Genomic DNA, 25,501 nt, shown 5'->3' on the forward strand with positions numbered 1-25,501 from the left:
CTATTTTATCATCTGACCATTTCTAACCCTTGTCCCCCGAAGTTAGTGTTGCTTTGCCTGTCAAGCTTTCCAGTCTGGCACATAATGTAGTTAACAACAGATTAACCATTGAAATTTATGCTAGTTTTTAAAACAATTGGTACTGTCAGTGGAAAATGTTATCAGCTGTTGCTAGTTAGCAAAGTTAACTGAGTTGTTTAAAACTCCGTCTTGAATGTTTCAGCTGACTTGTGAAAAATGTGAGATATACAAAATACACATTTCATCACTACAATACATGATATCATGTTAAATCAGTCCTACAAGAAATACTAAAAGCTAAAGTTAACAGGTAATCTACACTCTCGCCAGTTTATGATTCACGTGTGGTGGGTTTGGCTAGTTAGCCCTAGAATAGTGCGCTTATGGGCATGATGCGGTTCAATTGTGAACAAGAGTTATACATTATACATTACTTGTACAAGCAACACAATAGTAATTTATGTTTTACTGTGTTCCACTTTTACTTGAAGAAAAACTAACTGATGTGTTTAGCAAAGTCATCTTGTTTTAACATCCACAAATCTCAAAGAGAGCTAACATTTTATAAACTTTGATATGGTACACAAGCCACACAGCGGATGTGTCCTGGACCGACTCTTTATCACTTAACTTGTAATCCCCCAAATCTATCTAGCTAGCTAATAATATGCTAACTCTTGGCCTTGAAAGTAACACTAGGTCACTAGCTAGGTAAGTAGTAAGCCAGGCAAGCTAAAGTTAGCGGCTTACAGCAGGTAACACATTGTGTGATCCAATCTTTATAATTTTGCTCTTTTATTTTTGGTTTTTGTGGGGTAAAAATATTAGCAGCAGCTTTCTAAAGTCTTTAACAGCAATCACACCTTTTTTGGCATGTGGAGCTACAGACCTGCTGTGCCCAGTTACGCTAGTTGATGAGCTATGACCGGACAGTCATTATTTGTGGTGGGTTTTCACGGTGAATTAGCAACTCCAAATAGAAGCACAAAAGCAGCTGTTTCAAACACCTCACAACTTGATATGTGATACTTCAGAAAAAGCTGAATAAGGGAAAAAGGTTGAATGTCACTTTTTGCTGTTTCTGTCTCTTTATTAACTTTTCATTCATTTGTAATCCCCCAAATCTATCTATCTAGCTAATAATATGCTAACTCTTGGCCTTGAAAGTAACACTAAGTTACTAGCTTGGTAGGTAGTAAGCCAGGCAAGCTAAAGTTAGTGGCTTACACCAGATAACACATTGTTTAACCCAACCTTTATAATTTTGCTCTTGTATTTTTGGTTTTTGGTGGGTAAAAATATTAACAGCAGCTTTCTAAAGTCTTTAACAACAATCACTCTTACTGGAACGCCACACCTTTTTGGCATGTGGAGCTACAGACCTGCTGTGCCCAGTTATGCTAGTTGATTAGCTTTGACTGGACAATCATTATTTGCGGTGGGTTTTAACGGTGAATTAGCAACTCCAAATAGTAGCACAAAAGTAGCTGTTTCAAACAACTCACAACTTGATTTGTGATTCTTCAAAAAAAGCTGAATAAGGGGAAAAGGTTGAATGTCACTTTTTGGTGGATTAAAAACTCACTTTCTGCTGTTTCTGTCTCTTTATTAACTTTTCATTCATTGCTCTCAGTGGGCAGAGAAACGTCTAACACAGCAAAATAAAATCGCCCCTTATGGGTCTCTCAGTCTCCTGAGTTGTTCTGATATTTCTGCTATTTCCTCCCTGTCTCCAAGGTGAACTTTATGCTGTTCATCAGCATCATTCGGATCTTGGTTCAGAAGCTGAGGTGTCCTGACGTGGGTGGCAATGACCAATCACAATACAGGTATCTCACATAGATGTGATGCTTTCTAAACAGCTTGAGCAGCAAAAAGCTTTTTTGTTTTGTTTCGTTTTATAATCCCCATCTCGACACTCTTGTACATGTCCTACAAATCTGTTTTTTTCAGCACGCATGCTAAGAAAGTTAATAAAAGTTGACCAATTCAGTCAACATTCATCTGTCATTAAGCAAAAGCTACACCTGCTCAGTCAGTGTAAGCTGCTGTGGATAAGAGAGTCAGCTAAATGCCCTAAAATCATCCAAGACGCTCAGAACCTTTTTTTATCCCCTCTGTGTTTGCTGTCTGGAGATAAGAGTGACGCTAACGTTCATTCAACAAGACACCGTTTCATGATGCAGCCTTTATAAAATGTAAAGGGGGGGGGGGCTCTATCCCTCTACAGAGCGTTTTTTTTTTTGCACGATTCAGTGTCTGTTTGAGTCTTGGCCCAGTCAGAGGCGGTTTGTTTAATCTTCAGGCAATTTTACCCACCAGTGAAATCTGAGCTGTGCTGAGTTGTCAGGTATTCTCATGTCCTGCTGCCTGCTGGAATCTGAGTTCAGAGGCGAGGGGTGATGAAAAGCCTGAATAAGCCTGGTTTGTTCCGCTGCTGTATCATCTGTTAGTGTAAGTAAAGATTCAGTGTCAGTGCAGTAAAGTTCAGTGTAGATCTGAGCAGAGTCGACACTTGGTATGCTGTGATACTGCGAGGGAGGATTTCACCGTCTTCTGCAGGGGTAAAACGATACTACGTGAGTGTTTTTATTATTTGGTCGTATTTACTTTTCCAAAACTGTTTCCCCATTTAGCTCTAGTGGTAAAGCCTGTCGGGTAGTTTTGGTTTTATTTGCCCAGATTATCCACTGCATTCATGTATCCCTTCAGAGCTCAGGCCTCCAATCACAAGACTTCTAACACACCCTAACCCTGAAAATAAAACATTTATTGTGTTTGGGTCTCGTCTAGCTTAATAATTAATAATAATTCTGTTTCTCAGAGGCCTCAAATGCATTTTGTAAAACTGTTAGGAGATGAACAGGAGCCTAAAGCTATCTGCTTTTATTCAAATTTAACACTTTTAAATTGTATTTTAATGTCTTTTTACTTGTGTTGCTTTTATATTCTGTCTCAATGCATTTTATCCTCTATGTGAAGCACTTTGAATTGCCTTGTTGTTGAAATGTGCTATACAAATAGAAATAAGCTTGCCTTGCCTTTAGTTAGCCTCAAGTTTAAGTAACAGCGAAACAAAGCAGTTTGTTTAAAATTGTCACACAAGGACACTGTGAGGAAAGAAAAAAGACAAACATGGATGCTTATTCAGCTATAAAGCTGCTAGCCCGCTTTTCAAAGGCTTTGGACTTTCCATCGATGACGTAATGGAGATAATGTCAAGTCCCATGCAATGACATACTGTAATTTCCCCAAAAATTACAAACTATAAAGTGATATCATACAGTGATACCATTAAAAAATGGCAGAAAATGGCAGTCCTGAATTGTAAATTAGCTTACTTTTGATGATTACAGCCAGAGACAACGGGGCTTGATGTTTAACACTGAAATTATTTCATTATAGTCCAACGATTCAGTCAGTTCTCTTTCAAAGGAGAGCAGTCATCACTGATGCCCTGATAACCAGACCCCTGATTATCCGACTGACAAATGAAAAGAGTCTTTCAACAGTACAGCTCATTGCTGCTGCTGACAGGGAAACGGCTGAATTAGCAGCCAGGTACATGTTGTTACTACTTGGCACTTGTTGAGGAGAAACTGGTGCAGGAGTAGGTGTCTGGGTTGAGAATGACGGCTGAACTTGAGCTGAATTCTCTTCCTCCTGCTCCCACTCAAAAATCTGACCCATCAACATCATCATATGGTCAACAAGAAGTAACAAGAATTGTTTTATTTTTAATTGGTTACGTAGTCAGATAATTGAAACAGTATTCACTGACTGCTATTCACTGGATGATCCAGCAAAATAAGGAAGCCTTCTGATTGGGTGGCCCACTTAGGCCCACCCACAGCTACACACCTGACTGTCCCCATAGGAGGAGAGGCACTAAAGCCATGGTGGCACCATGGTATTTGAACAGTGCATGGTGCTAAAAGTATATCTAATAAACCTACCAGGAATTAAATTTTGATGTGTGACTTTCAATACTGTTTTGATTCCATAACTTTAGTCTATTAGAACATAACAGATTTTTTTTTTTACACACACAAATAGGTGAAAGTTGAACAGAAATTGTGTGTTGATGCCATTTTGTTCTAAGACAACAAAAACAATAACACAGTACATCTCTGGTCTCAAAGTGCAACACAAAACATATGTAAATATAACCCTAAACAGAGTTAAATAAACAAAACATATAGGCGTGTGCTTCCACTGTGCTGCTTAATGGCCCTCCAATGAAAAATCAATTAAAAAAAAGCCCTTCATGCTCTGATCACATTATTTTTCATAATCATCAATGGAGAAACACATTTTTTGAGTGTGAACTGTGACTTACAAGAAAAAAAAGACCATTTTGAACATAGTGTTGCACTGTGCTGCAAATAAATGAATTGTTCATGTCTGTTTTTCTCTCAGGAGGTTGGCCAAATCCACTCTCCTGCTGATCCCTCTGTTTGGGATTCATTACGTGGTCTTTGTCTCTCTCAGTGAATCCATCGCAGAAGATTCTAAAATATTTTTTGACTTGGCCCTTGGATCGTTTCAGGTGCTATATTTAAAAATTCTCTCCACCTACACTTCTGTTATTGTCATTATCCTTAATGATTTGTGTTAATCTTCATGTTGTGAGTTTAAGATTTAAATGTTGAATTACTCCTGATGATTTTGTTGTTTTTTTTCAGGGTTTGGTGGTTGCCATTCTGTACTGTTTCCTAAACAGTGAGGTAAGCTCTCACTCTATGAAATGACATAACACTGTACAGTATAAAGTATTTATAAATGTGTACAAATTCGATCAGGACTGAGTGCTGCACTTCCAATTAACCATCGTTTGAATAAAACATCCTTGGTTTTTTTAGTATTTGATTTTGGGGAGGAAAAATTAATAACGCTCTTAAAAATATCCCCATAAATGCATCTGCTGTCAGCCGATAACATGCTTATTTTAAAATACAGTTTAATTTAAGTGTAGTCTTTAGCTGAAACATTTGATAAGCAGTAAATTATTTTGGCAATTTGTTTCGTTGGAGCTGGAAGTTGTCAGTGTGTCGTAAAAGATTTTTTTTTTTCATTAAAAATATTCATAATTATCCTAACAGCGGTGCCAACTAAGCAGACTGCGACGCACCAGGGGCAGATTTGAAAACTGGCATTTTGTTTCAAAATTGGCTTTACCCTGCTTGTAATATTTCTGCTGCTCCCTGTGTTCTGCAAATGCAAGCATCTAACAGATTGAGAATAAAACACCATAAATATGTCTTCAAGTAAAATCTGACCAGGGAACTTTCCAATCATCTCAAAGCAGTTAATCACATTTATTATCCTCATTTGATCTGATAACAATTCACAGAATGAAACAAGTAAAAACTAGAAGGCACCACATCATTAATATACAACAAGAAAATCAAACTATATGATGAAAAAAATAAGCAGGAAACGTATAAACTGGATAGAACACATACAAGTAATTATTACTGATTGATTACTGCTTAAACACTGTGTGCGGATGGTACTGTAGTTAAAGTGTGTGTGTACAAAGTCCATGGAAACACGAGACCGGACACGAAAAGATGCCTCGAATTGTTGAAAATGTTTCAACCTCCTTGGAAAAAGTGCAAGTATCTCGGGGCTTGATGATTCCACTTTATACACTCCACAGACTGCAATTAACGCAAGGAGAGAATCTGCATGCGATCTGACCACATTCAGAGTTTGTGTTAATATTTGAGCTTCTGCAGAGAAAACTCTTTTCTTCATCTGTTCTAATTTGTGACTAAAACTGTCTGATACTTTGTCCATCTTCTGTTTTACTCCAAACAAACCAGAAACGTAAACCTGCATCAGCCACTGTGAGATAATTTCTGTGAAAAAGAGACAAAGTCCTTTTTAAGACCAAATTAATGAACTTACTGTGAGTTCAGACAGAATGCGAAGAAAACTGTAGAGGCTACACGACTGCATATAAAGTCAAAACATTCAGAGGCTAAATTCACCGGGGGCAGGTGAATTGATGTGAAGATGTATCTGCATGACTAAAACTTAAGCGTAAAATTTGTGTATCTTTATAGTCTGCATCACAAATGTACAAACACAAGAGGAAAAAGGAGAATGACTGGAGAGAAAGGAGTTTCTGGTGAGTTCTGAGTTTAGTCATAGCTGAAGACAAACACAATACACAGTCAGTGCGTCCGTTGCTAACTAGCTGCAGCTAACATACACTTTGCTGTTTAGGGTGCAGAATTTTGCTTTGTTTTTTCACAACTTTAGGAAGTGGTTAAATCTTGTGATGTAAAATCAGACTACACAATATCAGACTGATAATGGCCCAACTCAAAAAGTGGGTGTCAGGCATGACAGATGTTTGTTTTATTCCATGTAGTGTGTCATAGTGGAGACAACCAACCAGCATCTGGGATGCCCGATGACACTAGTTTTGAAAACTTTATATTTAAATGGTTTATAGCTGTCACTCTGTTTAAAAGTGTTTTTTAAACACATATCTCAGTGAATACATAAATGTGTCCACTAATATTTTGCCTCACTGTTTCAGTGAGGTCTTTCAATTAATCATTCCATACAATGATCTGTATTCAAATATATGAACCATTTACAGCATAACTGCAGGTGTACGAGTGGTTCAGTGCTTCGGGAACCTTTGTTTCCACCAAAGTCACCTACACAATTGACTTTAATTTTTAAAATTATTTGTTTATTTATCTATTTTTGCAGGTTCAAGGTGAGCTAAAGAGAAAGTGGCGGAGCATGTGTCTTAACTGCCGCCTGAGCAGAGATCACCACTTTAACAACACCTTCGCCTCCAGGAACGGCTCTGACCACATGGTGCAGTTTCACCGCAACTCCCGAACCCAGTCCATCCTGCAGTCAGAGACCACCGTGCTGTGAGGCCCCGAGGCATCCTTGAAGTTAAAAACAAAAACAAATACAGTCTCCAGGTTGACCTGGGTCGAATAGTTTTACTTAATGAATGAAGTACCACATGGGTGGGACCTGCACATTGTTTCAGAGCAGATTTTGGTTTCAGCTTTACAAATTTCTGTGAGCCCTCATAATGTCCCTTAAGTGAACCTAAAGCAGGTCTGGTCTGTATCTATGAAGGGTGCTTGTGTTTGCTGCCAACAAAGAGCTGTTTTTATGTTCACTGGCTGTGTGAACAGAGAAAGTACAGGTCTTGTCGGCTAACTTTGCAACATCTGCAGCTCGACATGTTTAGGTCAGTTTTACCTGATGTATGACATGTAGGTATTTGACTTATGTATGTTATATACATTACATTCAATATTTATAAAAAAAATATATGTATGATAAACAGTGCCATTCTTCTCTCCATGGTTTGCTGTAGACTTTAGACTGGACCAGAGTTGCACTCCTTGTTATCTCCACAACAAAAAAGGTACAAGATTACTGTATTTGGTATACAGAAATATTTAAAAAGAAATATACAGCATACTTAAGTTAGTAAATGGCTCACAGACTCGAAAGTGAAACATAAGACTGCAATCAAAAAGCTGTCTGTTACAAGACTTAATGCTTATAAACGGCAGCTATATCACATGGGTGACATTCAAAAGTTAAGATAGAAAATAACTAATATTATAAAGTCTAGTACATTAGCTACCAAGGGAAACCTAGCAGAACTATTATATGTAAGTACACTAGTATTCACACCTTGTGCATGCTGCAGTCATTAATGAAGACAAAGGTCAGGTTGATACAACTTGAAAGACTTTTTGGCTGCAACCACCAACATTCAACTCTAACAAGCAGCAGAACTTTGGCTTTGCTTCTCAAAGTATGGTTACTTCTCCAATCTGTCACAGGGCTGCCAAGTTTTGAGTTCAGCTTGGAGTGAGATTTGCTCCTGGGGGGATTGGGGGAGGGGTGGGGGGTGGTCAACTGACCCACTCGACCTCTCTCTGGCCTCATGGACCACCATTTTCATAAGACTTTTTGGTTTGCTAATTTGTGTTAAGATCTATGCTCTAATAATATCTGAATAAATTATCATCTTAATACAGACCCAGAAACAGAAAATAATGGTAGAAAAATGAATACAATACACAGTATGAACAAGAACAAACAGTAGGGATAAATCTGGAACAGTCAAATTGTATAATGACTTTGATACCTGCGACCTCAGCACTATCATTTCATGGTTTATGTTCGCCCCATAGAGATAAGAAGTTCTTGAATGATGAAGGTGCTTACCAGCTGAATATTGAACCATCCATGGCTCAACAGTATATCGCAAGAAAGTTTCAGAGCGACAGAGACACAGACACATTACAGGATAATAAATTTGTGTATATTTCTCACTTTCCCCCTGATGGTCTGAATAACCCGCTGCTGCACTTTGCTGCTCTGTCTTCTCTGTCTGTGCGCTATCAGTGTCCTCTTTTTGCACCGCAACGTTATCTGTTATGAATATGTTTTTCACTGCGTGAGAAAATGGACGTGTGGCGTGAGAGCGTGTGAAAAGTGTCAGTTGCGTGAGTCTCATGGTCAATGTATCAGACTTGGCAGCCCTGCTGTCAACACCAGTTGTGTGTGGTAAGTTGCCTAAAAGTTAATGGTTCTCAAACCATGTTTTTCCAGCCTAATAGCAGCAGCAGCCTTTTTGTTACAGACATGTAGTAAAAAGTGAAACTTAATCAGTTGTATCATGTATTTTGTGGTGCCGTGTCCACACCTCTGATACTTGAAGCTGGTAGAATGATTCACAAATGCATTTTGACCCAGGTCAGCACAGAAGTTGTCTGGATTTATGGTAAGAAAAAGAAAAACACTGGTAAAAGCAGGGTTGTTTTGTATCGATTCAGAACCTAAACTGTTCTGACAAACTGCATCATTTTTAATGTATTGCAATGTATAATAATTAATGTATGCATTTTATGAACTACTGTCATTGAGAAGTGTTGTGCATGCTCCAAACCCTTTATCTGTGCTATGATAGATTTGAGATGTGCTCAGTGATCTGTTGATGAAACAACGCAGGTGCTCAGATGGCAGATTTCATTTAATGAAAAGGGACGATGAAGCCCACCAAGAACTTCTGTTGAAATTGGTTGCTTGATTTGTTGACAAGTTCGATACGACCGCAGCAGTTTCCATATCCAAACTATACAGCTCCAGCTTTGCTGAGCTTGAGAGAGTCTGGCTAGGACAGAAAAGTATTTATTAAACACACTTGTAATGTACAATTTGAGTAGAACGGAGGTTTCTCAGTGGGAAGCCAGTGAGGGATTACGTCACTAAATGTAAATATATACACTTTTCATGTTTTTTGAGACACTACACACATAATGATTAAACAAACTCATAAATTAAAGTCTTGACATGGAGGTTTGCATAGAGCTCATGTAGAGATTATGAACACTCCCACCTACTACACTGTTTTCTGTTGAAAATCCTCTTTTCCTCATCCTACAGGGAGAACAATACACATGTAGCCATTGAGGAATTTTTTTAATCTGAAGAAACACAAATACTCTTGAGGACTAAAACTGAAAACAGATATTGCTGAAAAACGTTCAAACAGTTTCAGCTTATATCTGCTCATAACTTCATTATAGTGTGTTAAAAGCAATTGATTAAATGTTAGTATACAGCTTATAAATGTTAAAAAGAAGGACTAAAGTGTTGCCGTTATGCTTTTTTTTTTTACAGTCAAAGTGGCAATGAGAGGATTTTTTAAATACAGTTTTTCTGTGTTTTGCCTATTAGACAGCTAAACATCTCAAACTGTTCAACACAGAGTGAAAGGTTAAGTCCCAAGCAGTGCAAGAACTTTTCCTTTTTTTTGGTGAAAATAGTGCCTTCATGTGGCTAACTTAATTTTCCAATCACAACCAGAAAGTCAGGTAATATTCTTCTAATAGTACTTAAGTGCAACACAATTCTACTACAAAATCACTGATATTTAAATTGGTTTATTGTGAACAGTCTACTTCAAACATGACAGTCACCAGTTAAAACAGAAGTGGCTGGTGGTCACAGGTTCTTAACAGTAAATAATAATCCTTTTGCTAATGAATGGCAATAGTGTTGATTTTACTCATGCAGCAAGTGTTACGCAGAAGTTGCATGATATTCTCAGTGTTTGCCTTTTTCATTGCTGTTGGTCAATGGCTGTCAATGTGTCATTTTCTTGTAGAATCTAATGTAAATTTTGTCAAGAGAAGACAAAAAAGGAAACACTTGCTTTTTGTGGCGTGCTATATTTTTCTTATACATGTTGTATTTAATTGTCGCCACAAGACAAAATATTCTGGTGACACTTTGCTTAAGGCATACAGAACCACTATGTCAATTTGTGTAATCACATTTCGAAAAACATACTACTGATTGTTGATCTTTCATTACCTATAAAACAATACTCTGCCCTGTTACGGTTTTTGCTGAACAAGGACTAAAGCCACTTCCTGCCCTGTAAAAGTGCCATAATTTGTTTAATTCTGAGCTGTCATCAATTTCGTAAGAGTAGGTTAACCTTAAACGTGACAATGACAAACAATCTTTTTTTAATATGGCACTCTAAACCAAACCAGCTTTCTAATATATAACAGTAAAGCCAGACCCAACTGTGCCTTAAAATATATTATTAAACACAAGTCTGGACCAAACATCAAGAAAAAATTGTTTTCTGGTTGTTGTCTAGGAAGTGGTCAATAAAATTTTGCTTTTGTTTTTGCTAAATCTGAGCAATGTTAATGTTATTGAGGGTCTTGGAATCTCCTGGTTTGATAGATACAGCTGAGTATCATCTGCATAACGACGAATATTATTATGCCCGTAGATGATGTCCCCACTCCTGTTTAAGAAACAAGTAATGTAAACAAGTAATGCGGGAACACAAGACTGAATGTACAGTAATTGTAAAAAGCCATTTGACAGGTATGCTATGACCACACATCACCAGTAGAGTGCGCTGAAGTGCCACTGCTGCTTAGCTCAGCAAAAATGGACAATTCAATACTGGTAAAGCAAGCAATAAGGTACTGTCAATCAGTGAATTTGATTGTGATTGTGAATTTTTAATAAATGCTGGCATGACTATGCGACAAAGAGTAGAATAAATCTTTTGTTATTTAATAGTTATTCCTAATACATATAAGTAATTTATGTTTTAATGGCCTTTCTTCTCTGGTTAATTGGCAGGGCCCAAGCGCCCCACATTCACCAGCCACCACCAGTTTTTGTACTCTATTTTCAGATTTGTTTACCTTCACAGTTTTGGTTGCAGTTATAGCAGGTGATACATCTGTATTATTGACATGTCAGGTAGAGCTGCTACAACGATTATTTTCATTCTCAATTAATCAGCTGTTTTCTCCATCAATCATTGGGCCTATAAAATCTCAGAAAATTGTGAAAAATGTTGGATTTTCCCTGAAATGAAGCTAATGGCTTCAAATTGCCAAGGATTTTCAATTTACTATTATAGAAGACAAAAGAAAACCAGCAAATGGCCTGCTTTTTAAAGACCCTGTCAAACCAGTCAACATAAAAAACAAATGCATTCATTTACAAAGCTTAACACTAGAACCACCAGGGGTCACTACATACCTAAAACCACCAACGGGTACAATTCACCCATGCACCTGGCTACCACATTTCTAGTACTAAAAATGTACGCATTGTATTAAGGCATCGTCTTCACAAAGGAATGTCTTAAGTCACAAAATGAGTTTGTTTAGTCATCACCTGTGTTTTGGTCCTGTTGTCTTATAATCTATCTTTAAGAACACTAATCGCTTTGCATGGCCGTCAGTATTTCAGTCTAAAATGACATTGTGACACTGTAACTGTGAAAAAATATTAGAAGAAAATATTTGCATATTTGGGTGGTGTGATATTATTATAAAACTGAATGTATTTCATATAGGGGTAAATTTTACCCGGTGGCAGTTATAGGTATAAATGCCCGTGTTTTAAATCTGGATTTATCTTCACAATAGGGGGACGCTACACAACATTATTTTAGAAAAAGTCAAAGACTTGAATATTTTATTAAAACATGGTAACATACAATTGAAAAAATGACATCCGTGGCGGTTCTAGTGTTAAAAAGAAGTTACCAGTTAAAAGACAAAAATCATGCAAATATTAAATATTTTAACCCAATTCAGCTATATGTATGCCTTAAGAAAAGTGTTACCACATATGCTTCAAACAGGATGTCACCATGTTATTCAGTGTATCATAAGACGTTTACATGACTATATGTGTTTCAGAGTATACAAACACTGAAGACCATATATGATGTACATAGTGTTGGTTTGTCGAGTGATTTCATATTTAATGTTGGCTGACATGATGTTGAGTATCATGTCTTTATTGAACACATGTATTTGTAAAGAGACACCATGAATGTCATGCAAAAGATGATTGATAAAGGCTATCTTTGTAAGCATTGCACTGTGTGAATGTAACTCTTTAGAACTTGGCATTTTTATACTTTTTTTTTTTAAGATGCAGAGCTTTTAGAAGCCCATCTTACTCAATGCTCACTAACATTTCTTGGTAATTGAGTCCCAAACAATTCAAAGTTAAATCTTGCTGACACTTGGGGTGGGGTTTCTTAAAAATCTCACGGGAGAGTCCACATTGTCAAAATCAGCCATGACTCTGAAAATCTTTTAGATAAAACGAAGCTATGCTTTCTGTACTCCAATACAACAAACTCTTCCCGGCACTCCTCTCTCCAACTCTCACTCATATTTCCACCATTGTCTTCCTGCAATAACCCAACTCTCACTCATATTTCCACCATTGTCTTCCTGCAATAACCCAACTCTCACGAGATTTCAGAGTGAGACTTCTCCTTGAGCGAGACTTAATTAGACACAATAACAAACAGACCGGATCAAGTGAAAGGTAAAGAAAAAAGTTTTTATTTCTCTGTATGGTCCTTTCTACAATGTTGTCAGACGCTTATAAAAACAATTTAAGCCTGTCAGGGGCAAAAACAAGCACTTTTAGTGGACGTACATTGACAAGGCACAATTGCCCCAAAGGATTACATTGCAGCCCGTTTCGGGGCTGCCAGCTGAAGCGAAAGATGGGAAAACAGGGTCCAGGTTGAAAAATCCCAAAATTTCCTTTTTAATTAGTGCCAAGTTGAGTACATGAGCTTTTACAGTTGTAATTATGACTTGAATGTTGATGTGAACTGTAATTAAAGGGCAGGGACTGGTAATTACAGTATTTACTCCCACATGATGTGAACACAGCATAAAACCCTGTACCCCCACAATCTACCCACAAAGGTGTTTTCACTTACCTCTTCACAGGACTGTGTAGGTGTGGACAGACTTTGCTTATTTTATACCTCCGTCACTCTCCCGTTACACCTGTTAGTGCATATACTCTCACCCACTATAAAGGCGTCTTGTGTATTTGTGTAAGTTTATTGCATGTCACACTGTGCAAGATGGGTCGAATAAAATTTTGGTCACAATCTGTGACAGATATGTGCAATATCAATTAAACACATGTCAGATTGTGTCATGAATGTGTGATGAATTTTAGTACTATGATGTAAACAGAAAAAAAGTATATGAAATCATGAGGCACGGTTTTAAGCGTCATCCATCTGTGCTGCTCTGATGTTTTGAAAAGGCAACAAAGCAGGGTACATTCTCACAAACTTCTTTTTCACTCCGCTTCCATCGTTTTGGTTTTTCCAAAAATGCTACTTACAAAATATCACATGTCATTTTATATCGTATTGTGATTGGTTGGATTGTAGATATGGATTGTAGTTGCAGTCCTAAATTTCAGACACTGTCAGAATTTTGATTTACGCTGTCTTTGGTCACTAAATTTCAAAATTGTCCATTGATGAATGTGTCTGACCACCGTTTTGGATTGATGCCAACACATTTCTCTCACGATTATCAACTTTAATCTCTGACAGCCCAAAATCACACGCTGTAAAGCCTTTAGGCGATCAGACATACCTGAAAAAAAAGGCTGTTTATCCTCATGACATCGCTGTAAATACTGTATGCTAAGTAGGCTGAGGAGAAAATAGTACTGTCACATCATACAGCTTGTTTGATGTGTTTTTCTTGCCTTGAGTCTAATTGTTGCTGGTGTTGGTAAAAAAAAAAGGTCAGATGTCAGCTAGTTATATTGTTTTGTCACAACTCTTCATCCCATTTTGCATCCTGCTCCTGAATGATGTTCTGCACATGATTGAATATTTATTAATAAAGACAAAGGTTTTCTGAATGACTGGAAAGTAAAAGAAACCCCCATTATTATCAAATGATTAACATTTGCAAAGCACCACCTCCTTACATCACCCTGTCCATCAAATGTCCTCCAGTCCTTTTAACTGCTCTCTAATTAAGCTGCTTTCACTTGTCAGATAAGACTGTGAGCAATGGACTGCAATCTGTCTGACTTCAATGTGTTCTTACAACTGCCACTGCAGCAGGGATTACAGACACACATACACACACACACACACACACACACTGCCTGGACAAAACACAAGTTGGATTTTAATGAAGAGCATAATTGATTGCAGTTTCAGTGTCTCGAGTCTGTACGTTCTTTCACAAAATCATGTGCATCAAAAGATTATGAGATAAAAGAGATCTCATTAGACGACATTCCTCATCAGATTCAGATCAACTTTATTATCCCACATAGAGCAATTCATTTGGTCCAGTGCTCCAGACATAAAGACACCATAAAATCAACAGTAACAACAATAGACTACACAATATGAACACAAATAATCATAATAAAACACATTTGATCACATTAAGACAGAATGAGACAATAAAGTCAAATAAAATTATATCAATTAAGATTATATTTGTAGATTTTTGACAAGGTCTACACAAAGATGTAATGCAGTGCAATACTTCAGTGTATGTTTGTCTTCATTCCAAATGCAAATTATTCCTTTTTTTTGTGACATTTTATGTTTTCAAAAGCAAATTGTGACCTATGAGAAACAGAATATGTTTAGTAAAAGTAATACTAATCAATGATAATTTATTGCAGTGCACTGCGGTTTGACACTGGGGTTACTGGTAGCAATGAAAAAGAACTCCACGACTTTAAAGAGAAAATTAAAATCTGCACCTTGTTAGGATTGCTTTAAATGCTTAAAATTCAGCAGCCGTAGCTGTTTTAAGAATTTGTAGACGCTAATGAGTGAGCTGATTTAATACCGCAATTTAAGAAAAATAATAAATTATGCTGGTAGCAAATTCTAATAAACAAAACTACAAATTTGGCAATCAAGATGTACTGCTGCTTACATTTATCAACTCGGTGAAATTCTAATGAACCAAAACCATGAATACAATATGTGTTGTTAAGCCTCCTGTTGAAAGGTCATGTTCTAAAGGCATCTATGCTTTCTTCCTTCTTCATATGTAACTTTCTTCCTGACAGAAGCTCCACAGACCACTTGCTGAAAATAAGACAATAATTTATTCTGGAAATAAAGTTTGAAAAAGTTTGGGTCGTCTTATATTCGAGAACTAGACAATTACATGTTGACAACATCAGATAGTCTCTTACAAGCTGGTGTGACACCAGCATTGCATTATGTTTTTAGCGTCTGCAAGTCAGTTTATAGTGAGTCTTTAGAGTCATTCAACCTTTAAAGTGTTTCATTAGCTCAGTTTAACCTGCAGGAGTGTCTGAAGACTTTTGAGACATGTTTTTCCGCCAAGGAGGAAATAAATTAAGGTTGAATGAGTCCAAAGTGCCCTCTGATGTTTTCACTATAGAGACAGACTGACTGTCAAAGATGTGAGGAGCTCAATAATAATAATAACTGTCGGAGAAAATGACTTTTTCACAGCTTCCAACACCCTGACAGGAGAGAGTATGACTATGTGACTGATAGAAAAGGTACATAAATATAGGACTATGCTTTAATGGTATTATTTCACTTTTACGAGAGAAAGGTCTTCAAGCTTCTCCTTGGATTAATAGTATCTCTGGAAAACTTTCCCAACAGGACAAGTGTGACAGTGTGTCCAAAAACAGGTGCTGGAAAAGGGGGAGTCGTCTTATAGTCGGCGTCGTCTTGTAGTCAGGCTGATATGGTAGCTGCACTTGGGAGGAGTTTATTAGATTATGAGTGAATCTAAGAGAGACGGATTGTTTTACACCTTTTCTACATCTGGCTAGAATGTGTCTTAAATCATCTCCTGAGGAGGTTTCATTAATGGGATTTCAATCCGTCTCAAAGTCTGTGTTCAGACGGACAACACAATACAACTGTCGTCGTTGTTGGCACAGTACAGTGGTTGTTGCTACTCAGGGGCTCAGGGAAGAAAAGTTGAACCTGGCTCAACTTTTTCTGCAACACAACGCAATAACGTCAGCCGATCAAGTCGACATTCCTGGTAGATTTCTCTGTAATGTGAACATTGTACTTTGCAATCGTCATGAAGAACTTTCCTGTCTCTGTGTAAATTGGATAATAGATTATTGCATGCATGTTATATCCTATAATGCTGAAATGCCCTCGAGCCACGTGCTGCACCATAACAGCTGCAGAAATCCAGCTGCACTGACAACTACATGCATATATTTAGGAGATATAACAGACTATATTGTTTCCCCCTGGTGCAGTAACAGTAACATGGTAGTGACACAACACACAGTATAATTATTGCATGAAAGCTGTATTATTTAATGATCTAAACACTCAGTGTGGTTGCTGTTGGCAGTAAAAAAAAAAAGTGGTTAATTTTAAGAGTCTGAATTAAAGGAGTGTGCAAGGAAGAACAGGGTGGTTAGTAAGCATGAGCGTTGTGTCTAAAGCGACAAAGAAAAGTGCTCCACTTACAGTCCATCAGCTCAAACTTCTTCAACAGAAACTCCAAAGAAAAAGACGCCAGAGTGACGCTCAAACTGACTGAGTAACGCTCAGCAGCAGAGATGGAAAACACAATAAAAAAAAACATACTATCGTGGTTCACAGCTTCTTAGTTTTTTCCACATTTTTCTTAATCTTCCTCCTCTCTCATGTCCTTTCTACATGTCAGCTTTGTCCTCGGGGCTGCCCGGCCCGGAGGTGGCAAGCTGGATGCTCAGTCATCTCTGAGAAGACGCGCTGCCTTGATCGGAGCTGACAGAGCGACTTGAGGCAAAGACGCCGCTAATTGGGAGGGAGAGGGCAGGATGGGTGAGGGGTCCGTGTTAGGGCGATGACTGAGCAATTGGCTACACATCGCTGGTTGCTATTTGTGGAAACCAAAGTCCTCCAGAGGGGGAAACTGATTCTTTACTGCAATGTCTTAAGCAGCCAATAGTAGAAACAGAGAAAGCCGACGGTGTTGAGCAAAGCTGTGCTGTGATTCTGATTCTTGCCCTGAGACAAGAAATGATAATAGAGAGTAGACGATGAAATTCAGAAACCTTCAACCCTCGAGGCATTTCACTGAACTGTGACTGAGACTTACAAGTTCTGCAACTACACAGTCTCAGCTCTTGTGTTATATAGCCTGACTTTTATTGCTTTCAAATTTATTCAAAGAGAAGACCACTCAATTCAATAGCTATTACCAGCCAGTGCTATAAACCAGCAACATGTGTGCAGTTTTTACACACATAAATTTATTCTAGACCATATGCCTCACTGGAAATCTAGTTAACAAAGTGCTTACAGATGTTTACATATGATGGGATAATCAGGCTACTGTCTTAACATTTCATGATTAGCCTACCAAAAGGTGAGACACCAAGAATACCCAAGACTCTCAATAGTACTATACTCAGAAACAAGTGCTGTTCAGATGATCTTCAAGCGTCCAAAACTTTCAAACCCAATCTAAAACAGCTCTGTGTAAAACCAAACCAGACATGAATAAACTGTCAACAACAGAAACTCCATCAGAAAGCGAGAACCGTTGCGAATTAGTCTCTTCAAGTCTCTTCATGTTTGTATTCACTGCTGAACCACCGGATCGCCTCTGTGATGGCTGTGATAGACAGATGGTGTGGTTTCCCAGAAGAGGCATGAGGAGTGTGACCAAAATCTGAATGAAGTTGTGGACAAGTGCTGCTCAAAGACAGAGCTGATTAACAGTTTCTTGTGGATCATATAGTGTCTTTGCTTATCTCATTTTTTGTTTGATATTGGATATAAGATTAAACTGTGTATGTGCGATAAAGTGCTAACTTTCAGATGAACCCCCTTTTAATATATATTTCCTCAATTTTGGGGTATTTAGAGGACAGGGTCACAATTTTTCTTACCTTGTCCATTAGAAGATCCCTCCATAATGCACTTAAAATGTAAGTGATAGGGGACAAAATCCACAGTCCTACTTCTGTGCAAAAATGTATTTAAAAGTTTATCTGAAGCTAATATGAAGCATCAGCCGTCCAAATTAGTCAAATCAAGTAGATATCTTTCAACGTTACAGTCTTTTTAGTGCCAAAGTTCCTCTTTTTGTTACTATACTTCCACCACAGCTCAACAGGGAAACACTGTCCGAGGAAACACAAAGAGTGAATTTGACACTAAAAAGACTGTAAATGTGTCAGATATCCACTTGATATGACTAACTCAGACTGCTGAAGACTCAGATAAGCTTCAGATCAACTTTTAAATGCATTTTTGCTCCCATCGCTTACACTGAAAGCACATTTGAAGGGGATCTTTTAATATCCAGTATGAACAGAACATGAATGATTACAGCGAGGAAAAACCTCTTTCTGTGTTCATATGGACGCCTGACTGTTGTTTTAAGACAGATTTGTAAAAATGTCTTTTAAACATATTGGTCAGAATAAAATAACATTTTAATAAGACATAACATTTCATGTTTGTTTGCAGATACTTTGTAGTCGCTGAATGTCTTCAGGCTCTTGGTATCTTCCTTGGTGTTACTCTGCTTGGCCGATAACAGCCATCTTCTTTCTTGTTTCTGGGCCTTTTCTGGTCTTCAGCAGTGAAACACATGATCAGTCGAATTCAGTCGAGTTCAGTTGACTGTCATGGCAAATCAAGACCATTTCACTGTTCAAGCATGAAAAAACTCCTTGCTTTGCTTTGTCTGTGTGTTTTGAGATCATCGTTCTGCTGTGTTGTTTTTTTTAAAAGGCTGTCTAACTGTTCACCAGATATAAAAGCTGAAAGTCAGCACTTTAACCTCACATGAATACTCTCAGATTAAATCTGCTTGAGTGCAGAACCCCAATGAAAAATGTGTCACTTTCCTACGACATAAAGGCTGCACTGTAATTCCAAACTTCATGTATAATATCATTTTCTCAGGGAGATTCTTCACTGAACACATCACATGGAATCTCCCGTGGCCACATTTCAAACAACATGTTTTTTAATGAGCAGTCGGTGAACTAGTGAGAAACAGATCAGTAAGCATGAAGAGTCGGATGCCTCCAGCTATCTGGTTGCTCCATCTGTCAGCGACAAACATCTGCTCACCAGCGACTTTCATCTCAGGAACATCATGGTCACTGATTCATTGAAACTCACTTTGTGAGGAGGGCGAGGAGTCACATCAGGGGCTCGATTCACATAGAAAAGGCTATGACACATCCGAATGAAGAATAACTTGTGCACAATCACAGTTTAACTAGCTCACTAACAACTATAAACTAACACAAACACATGGATGGACTATGAGTGTGACAAAAGTTTTCTTCATTTTCACCGATTGTCACTCATGTCGCTCCCTTACCCATTAGCATACATATCCTTGAAGTTTGTTTGTTTTGACTTGATTTTGAATAGATTATCCACAGAGGGTTCCTCAAGGGTCAGTGCTCAGTCCCCTTCTCTTCTCAACATACCCTGTCATTCCTATCGTTCCCGCCAGAAGACCTAACTGACTCCACACGGATCTCGTCGTACCTTGCCGATATCTTAGCTCTGAGCTCCTTGTCATCCCACCCAGTTCCTCTACACGACAACGGATCAATATCCAGCTCAAATCAACCCAATTCATGCCCGCAAAGTCTGCCTGAAACTAACCTTTAAGGTTCACGTGTCCTCGATTAATCCGTCGTGTCCATTTTCCCTGTACAACATGTACAAGGTTAAGTCTCACTTGTGAAATGCAGCTAATCAAACTCTCTGCGCTAAATCACTCTCAAGGGGTCCTGATAAAGAAAATAACTGACTTAGCTGACAAAATGTTAGACTTTATTTCATATCTCTCTTTGTTAGTGTCCGGAGCTGTTTGATTTCATATATTAGGGTGCCTTGTGAATGATCAATCACAGAAAAATATTCCAACATAGCAATTTATGCTAACATGCTAGCCTGCTAGCCAAGGCACCACGTCACCCCCAAAAAACAGTAGCCATACATTAAAGCTACTTGGGCCTTTTAAAGAGATACCGTTCATGATATGTGGTGATTTAGGGGTGTTTCTCATTACAAAATATTTGCAATTAATCTTGAACCTGTTCTTGAATGTAGCCTGAAGGGGCGCCAACAACATCTGCACCCAATGTTTCTCTTCCGGCAACGCCTAAATGAGCTGCTCACCTGAGCTGCAGATGTGGTCAGACATGTATCTACATCATTGTGAATTACACCTCTTTCTCACAGAGGACTGGTGCTTCACAGACAGGAGTATTTTCATGTTTGAGAGGGGAAAAAAAATAGAGTTACATAGAAACAGTGGCAGAGAAATCCCTCGTCCCTTGCGGGTAAGTTCGGTGCATCTGCTTTGTTTTTTTGGCAGATGTTCAAGCGCTTTTAGGTCACTCTGCTGTGACATTTCATGTGTTCACATGTTCGAAGGTTCAGTCGATGAGCAGATTACACTTTCTGCATGAAGAAGGGCTGTGATCAGTCAAGTCAATTTAATTTGAATAGCCCAATATCACAAATCTCAAATTTGCCTCAGGGGGCTTTAAATCAGCGCTGCAGTTTGTTAGTTCAGTATTGAATGCTAAACTGAGGGGAATTCAAAGCCTCTCATGGAGCTGTTCAAATATTTTGAGTTTGATTACTTGGAAGTTTATAATAGTGCACAGCATTATCTGATTTGGACACAATTTAGTTTCTTTTCCTGCTTATTTAGACTTTCTCAGGGTTTTAGTGGATGAAGTGTATCACAGCATCCATTAAAGAAGATTACATCAGGTGTATCTCTTCTTGAAACAGGATATGGATCAGAATATAAAGCAAAGAGGGATGCAGTAGGGGCTGGATTGTTAAAAAAATGTGATTCGGATTTCATTTTTACAAATGGCTCCCGTCTATAAAATTAAGTTGTGGAAAAAATGGAGCAGCTCTACACACACAGTTGCCAAGTCTGCTTATTATAAGCAACTTTGGGCTTGTTTTTCTGTAAAATCACTTACAAATATTGGTAGTCGTGGGGGTTTTTTGTAGGGGGGGCTTGTTTCTAAAGTGTAGCTGCTTATTTGGGTTTGTTCCCAATATGTCTAATGTTAAAGTTTGACTGAGCTCTAAGTTGTCAAATATCACTGCCTGCTGTCAGATCCACATATGCACTAGCCGACATTAAAGCCTTAACTGGTTCACCGGTTAGTGTGCGTACCACATAACTTTAGGCTGAGTCCTTGCTGCAGCAGACCCAGAACCTTTGCTGCATGTCTTCCCCTCTCTCTATATCCCATCCTACCTGTCTCTCTGCAGTGTACCTGTCTAATAAAGCAAAAATGTAAAAAAAACATAAGTGCTGTTACTGTACTTTTTTAGTAGTACCAGACGAGGATGCAAAGAGAAGCTTTCTTTGACAAACAGGAACTGAAGCTAAAAGTGTATGTGTGCGTGCGTGTGTGTGTGTGTGTGTGTGTGTGTGTGTGTGTGTGTGTGTGTGTGTGTGTGTGTGTTACAGAGGAACAGAGCTGATAACAAGGACAAGAAACAAGTTTTTTTGCTTTGCTACATTGAGATGGCCAGTCAGTATGTGTAATTTTTTTTTTAAAATGATTGTTTAAAAGGCCAACAGCATATCTTTGTTTTGCCTTCACTGATATAATTACTTGGGGAGTTCATTATATGCAACTTCTTAACTTTCATTTTCATTCATTTATTCCTCTTTTTTTTGTTGGCCAGTCGATTGTGTTCAACTTCTTTAGAGTTAAAAAGAAAAATGTAAAATTACAAGTTGCAGTATTTTTGAACTGGTTGCTTATTAAATGCAAAATAAATTCATATATACAGTATATGGTATATAAATTAATCACAAACAGAGAGTTAGCCAAGAGGCTATTTTTCATCTGTAGTCCATGGACAGATGTTACAGAGTCACCCTAAAAACAGAATATGAAAATGAGATTGAAATTACAAAGTTACTGAGGTCATTTATAAGCATGCAAGAACATATATAATATTAATAACATCCTTAAAACATGCAACACAGAGACTCATGATACAAGATATGCAAGACAACAAATACATGAAGATATTAATGTTAATAGAGAAGTAGATTGAATAAAACCACATTGAGCTGCATTGTTAGACACTAACTAGAACATGCAAAGCAGAAGCACAAATACAAAAAGCATGCACAGTATGTAAAATACATAAATACATCAGTCTGATAGAATAAAAGCAAAACCACAATAAGACATGCATGCAGGTACATGAAGGCAGACTGAGATAGCGAGATAGCGACAGGTGAAAGTAGACAGCAAGGGAAGTTCAGCACAGACAGACTTAGGACAGCAAGGTATGACTAAGTCTTAGTGCTGACAGAGCTGAGTACTAATTAACCATTTCTTTACATGAGCTCTAAAGGAACTATACGTGTCCAGTTCTCTAATAGTTGCTGGGATGGAGTTCCACTCTAGTGCAGCTTTAACAGAGAATGCATGAAATGTGCTGAAAGTACTTTTTCTGAGTGGGATGATGCAATCCCCTCTTGCTGCACCTCTTGTCAACCCATATGCAGTTGTTCTTATGTTGACAAACTGTCTGAGCGGATGAGAGGTCAAACCATATATATAATCTTGTACATAAGACAAACATCTACATATTTAATCAAGTTTTCCCAACTCAACAAGTTATACTTTTTTTTAATATTGGGCAATGATGAAAATGTACCGGTTTCTTGTCAAGGATTTTAAGTGTTCGTTTATACAAAGACTCTATTGGTTTTAGAGTAGTGTTGCTAGCCTGCGACCAGGTTGTTAAACAGTAAATCACGTCACATAGAACTGAGTGGTGTTTGTAAAATTAGCCATCAAACTTGCAGCAGATCTATTAATGTTTCATTTATGTTCCAACTTTAAACAGATTAAATCAAATGATAAAACAATGTATGCTTAACTACAGCGGTTTATTTGTTGAGCATTAAAAGTAAGTTGTTGAAGCTCACACCAGAAAAATGAACACTTTACTGGCGGAGAGTAAAATTCACATCATTTCACTGCTGCTCGGTCAGGTATGAAACATCTCGTGCTCAGATACCTGCAGTAGATCAGAGAGAAAATATAGTGATCTCTTGTAAAATATTTACTTTGATTCTCCACCTGAGAAAAATATATACTACTCAGAATATTACTTATAAAATTATGACATCATAATCTCGAGAGTATATCTCCTTATTAACACATTGTATGTTTGATTTGTCTTATTATATCAGTTTTAGTTTCCCATGAACATGTTTATTGCCTCCTAAACTATACACACAAACAAGCATTTAAAGTAATCAAACATTGTGTTCGTTAATAATAACTCATTCATTTTTGTTTTAATAATCAGTCTAGCTATATAAAAGCCTATAATACATGTTTATTTTCCCTTCTACAACCTTTCTTGCAGCTCTTGCAAATCACATATGACCAAAAATTGCATGACTCTAGTAAATCCAACATAATACACAATCAGCCTAACATGACTCCATCTATTATTTGCACGATCCTCCCTTAAATGCATTTGCACTGATGAGTTGCAAACATTTGCACAAATGAAAACACAAACAGAAAATCCAGCACGGTGCGTTTATTTGATAAAAACAGAACATGTTCGTGAGACAGAATCCGTCACATCTGCACCGGAAAAACAGACTGGAAAGCTGCAGTAAATCTGACCCTCAGTGTGGAGAGAAAACGTTCCTCAAACATGATTTATTTTGTTAATTGTAACATGTCAATAAAGTAATAATATGTTGCCATAAATCAACCTTAGGCTTTTGTTCTTTTCTTCTGTTAACTGTGTTATTGCTAATTATCTCTAACATTTATTCAACCTATGTTTGTTCAATAATCTGATTTCTGTCATAAAAACGTCCCAGACGATGTTTGTCGAGGGCTGGGGACACTCTGCTGCAGAGTATTTCCTCTTCTTCTTTTTTTTTTTTCTGACGTGTCCTCTACCTGTCACATGAATGTGGTGAGATTGTGTCTGAAAGAGCTCTGAGGGGACGTGATGGTGTGTGTTTGTGTGTATAAGACTGACAGCCCGGCGGGGACAGTCGGTAGCCAGTGGAGGCTTGATGTCGCCAGGGTTCAAGGGTCACTGGAACAGCGTGTCGTTACGGTAACAACCAGAGGGGGTCTGGAGGGCGAACTGTCATTCCGCTCCGAGATGCGTCTGTCACTGTGGCCAAACCTGCAACTCTCAAGCTGACGTCAATCATCCGAGCCAACACTCTACCTCTTCACCTTATAGGAAGTTCAAACGAATCGATTCAAATGAAAGTCAAATATTTTTTCCTGTGCTTTTGAACTTTTGTTGACCTTCATCCTGTCAACAAATGAGCACCTCACGTCCTTTTCTTCAAGGATCTTCGTAAAGCCTTTTGCATCCTGAGAAGAATTTCAAATGATCAAGCCGAGTGTATACACCAGACAGTAGCACTTCCCATTATATCGTCTCTATTCAGTGTAACTTCAAAAACGTGTCAAAGGATTTGACATCGCAGATAATAAACCAATACAGCTATTTCAGGTCGGCTCGCTGCCCACTGGAGGAAAATAAATCTTTTTTCTTTCTACATGCATGACCTGATATATATAAATCTTAATCTTTTTCAACAATTCCCATTATTTTTTTTTTTTTTTACCCATGGATTTTCATAAGTTTGACTTTATACCTTTATAAGAACATACAGTGTTACTTATAGAAACACCCACTATATTGTAAATGTTCCAATTAGTATTTCTTTATATTAAATGAAGTTTATAGATTTATAGACAAAGTTCGGGAACAGAGACCACGCCGAGTACACATCCCACTTCCGCACAACAGAGCATTTAGGCACACCTCATCCGTTCTTCTCCCCTCGTCTCAGTTGCAAGTCCCTTCCACCCTAACCCCTCTCTTTTCATCAACCACTCTCTCTCCTCCGTTTTAACACAGGAACGCTATCCAGGCGATGGACTGGAGAGACAGCTCCCCCACTCAGAGTCTCAACCTTCTGCCCCCCATTCCCTCTTACCTTCCCACCGTTGGCAGTCGTCGTCCAGTTGACGTACCGTAAATCCATCGTCGACCCTCAACCCTCCATTCTATGTTCCTCAA

General features: G+C 38.1%; 1 protein-coding gene across 6 annotated transcripts in view; it reads left to right on the plus strand.

Moving 5' to 3' along the window:
* vipr2 (vasoactive intestinal peptide receptor 2) overlaps nucleotides 1-12,434 on the plus strand; it is a 118,468-nt gene extending 106,034 nt beyond the window's left edge. For 3 of the 6 annotated variants that reach the window (XM_042429568.1, XM_042429571.1, XM_042429574.1), the window contains 4 exons: nucleotides 1,759-1,850; nucleotides 4,441-4,570; nucleotides 4,707-4,748; nucleotides 6,754-12,434. In XM_042429568.1, coding sequence (XP_042285502.1) covers nucleotides 1,759-1,850; nucleotides 4,441-4,570; nucleotides 4,707-4,748; nucleotides 6,754-6,927 — 438 coding nt within the window. In that variant the 3' untranslated portion in view covers nucleotides 6,928-12,434. Of the gene's footprint in view, nucleotides 1-1,758; nucleotides 1,851-2,517; nucleotides 2,601-4,440; nucleotides 4,571-4,706; nucleotides 4,749-6,092; nucleotides 6,158-6,753 lie in introns of those variants that run through there. The other 3 variants (XM_042429570.1, XM_042429569.1, XM_042429573.1) reach the window with 3 other exon arrangements.
* Nucleotides 12,435-25,501: the final 13,067 nt, after the last annotated feature.

Source organism: Thunnus maccoyii, chromosome 12, assembly GCF_910596095.1.
Source record: "Thunnus maccoyii chromosome 12, fThuMac1.1, whole genome shotgun sequence".
NCBI lineage: Eukaryota > Metazoa > Chordata > Actinopteri > Scombriformes > Scombridae > Thunnus > Thunnus maccoyii.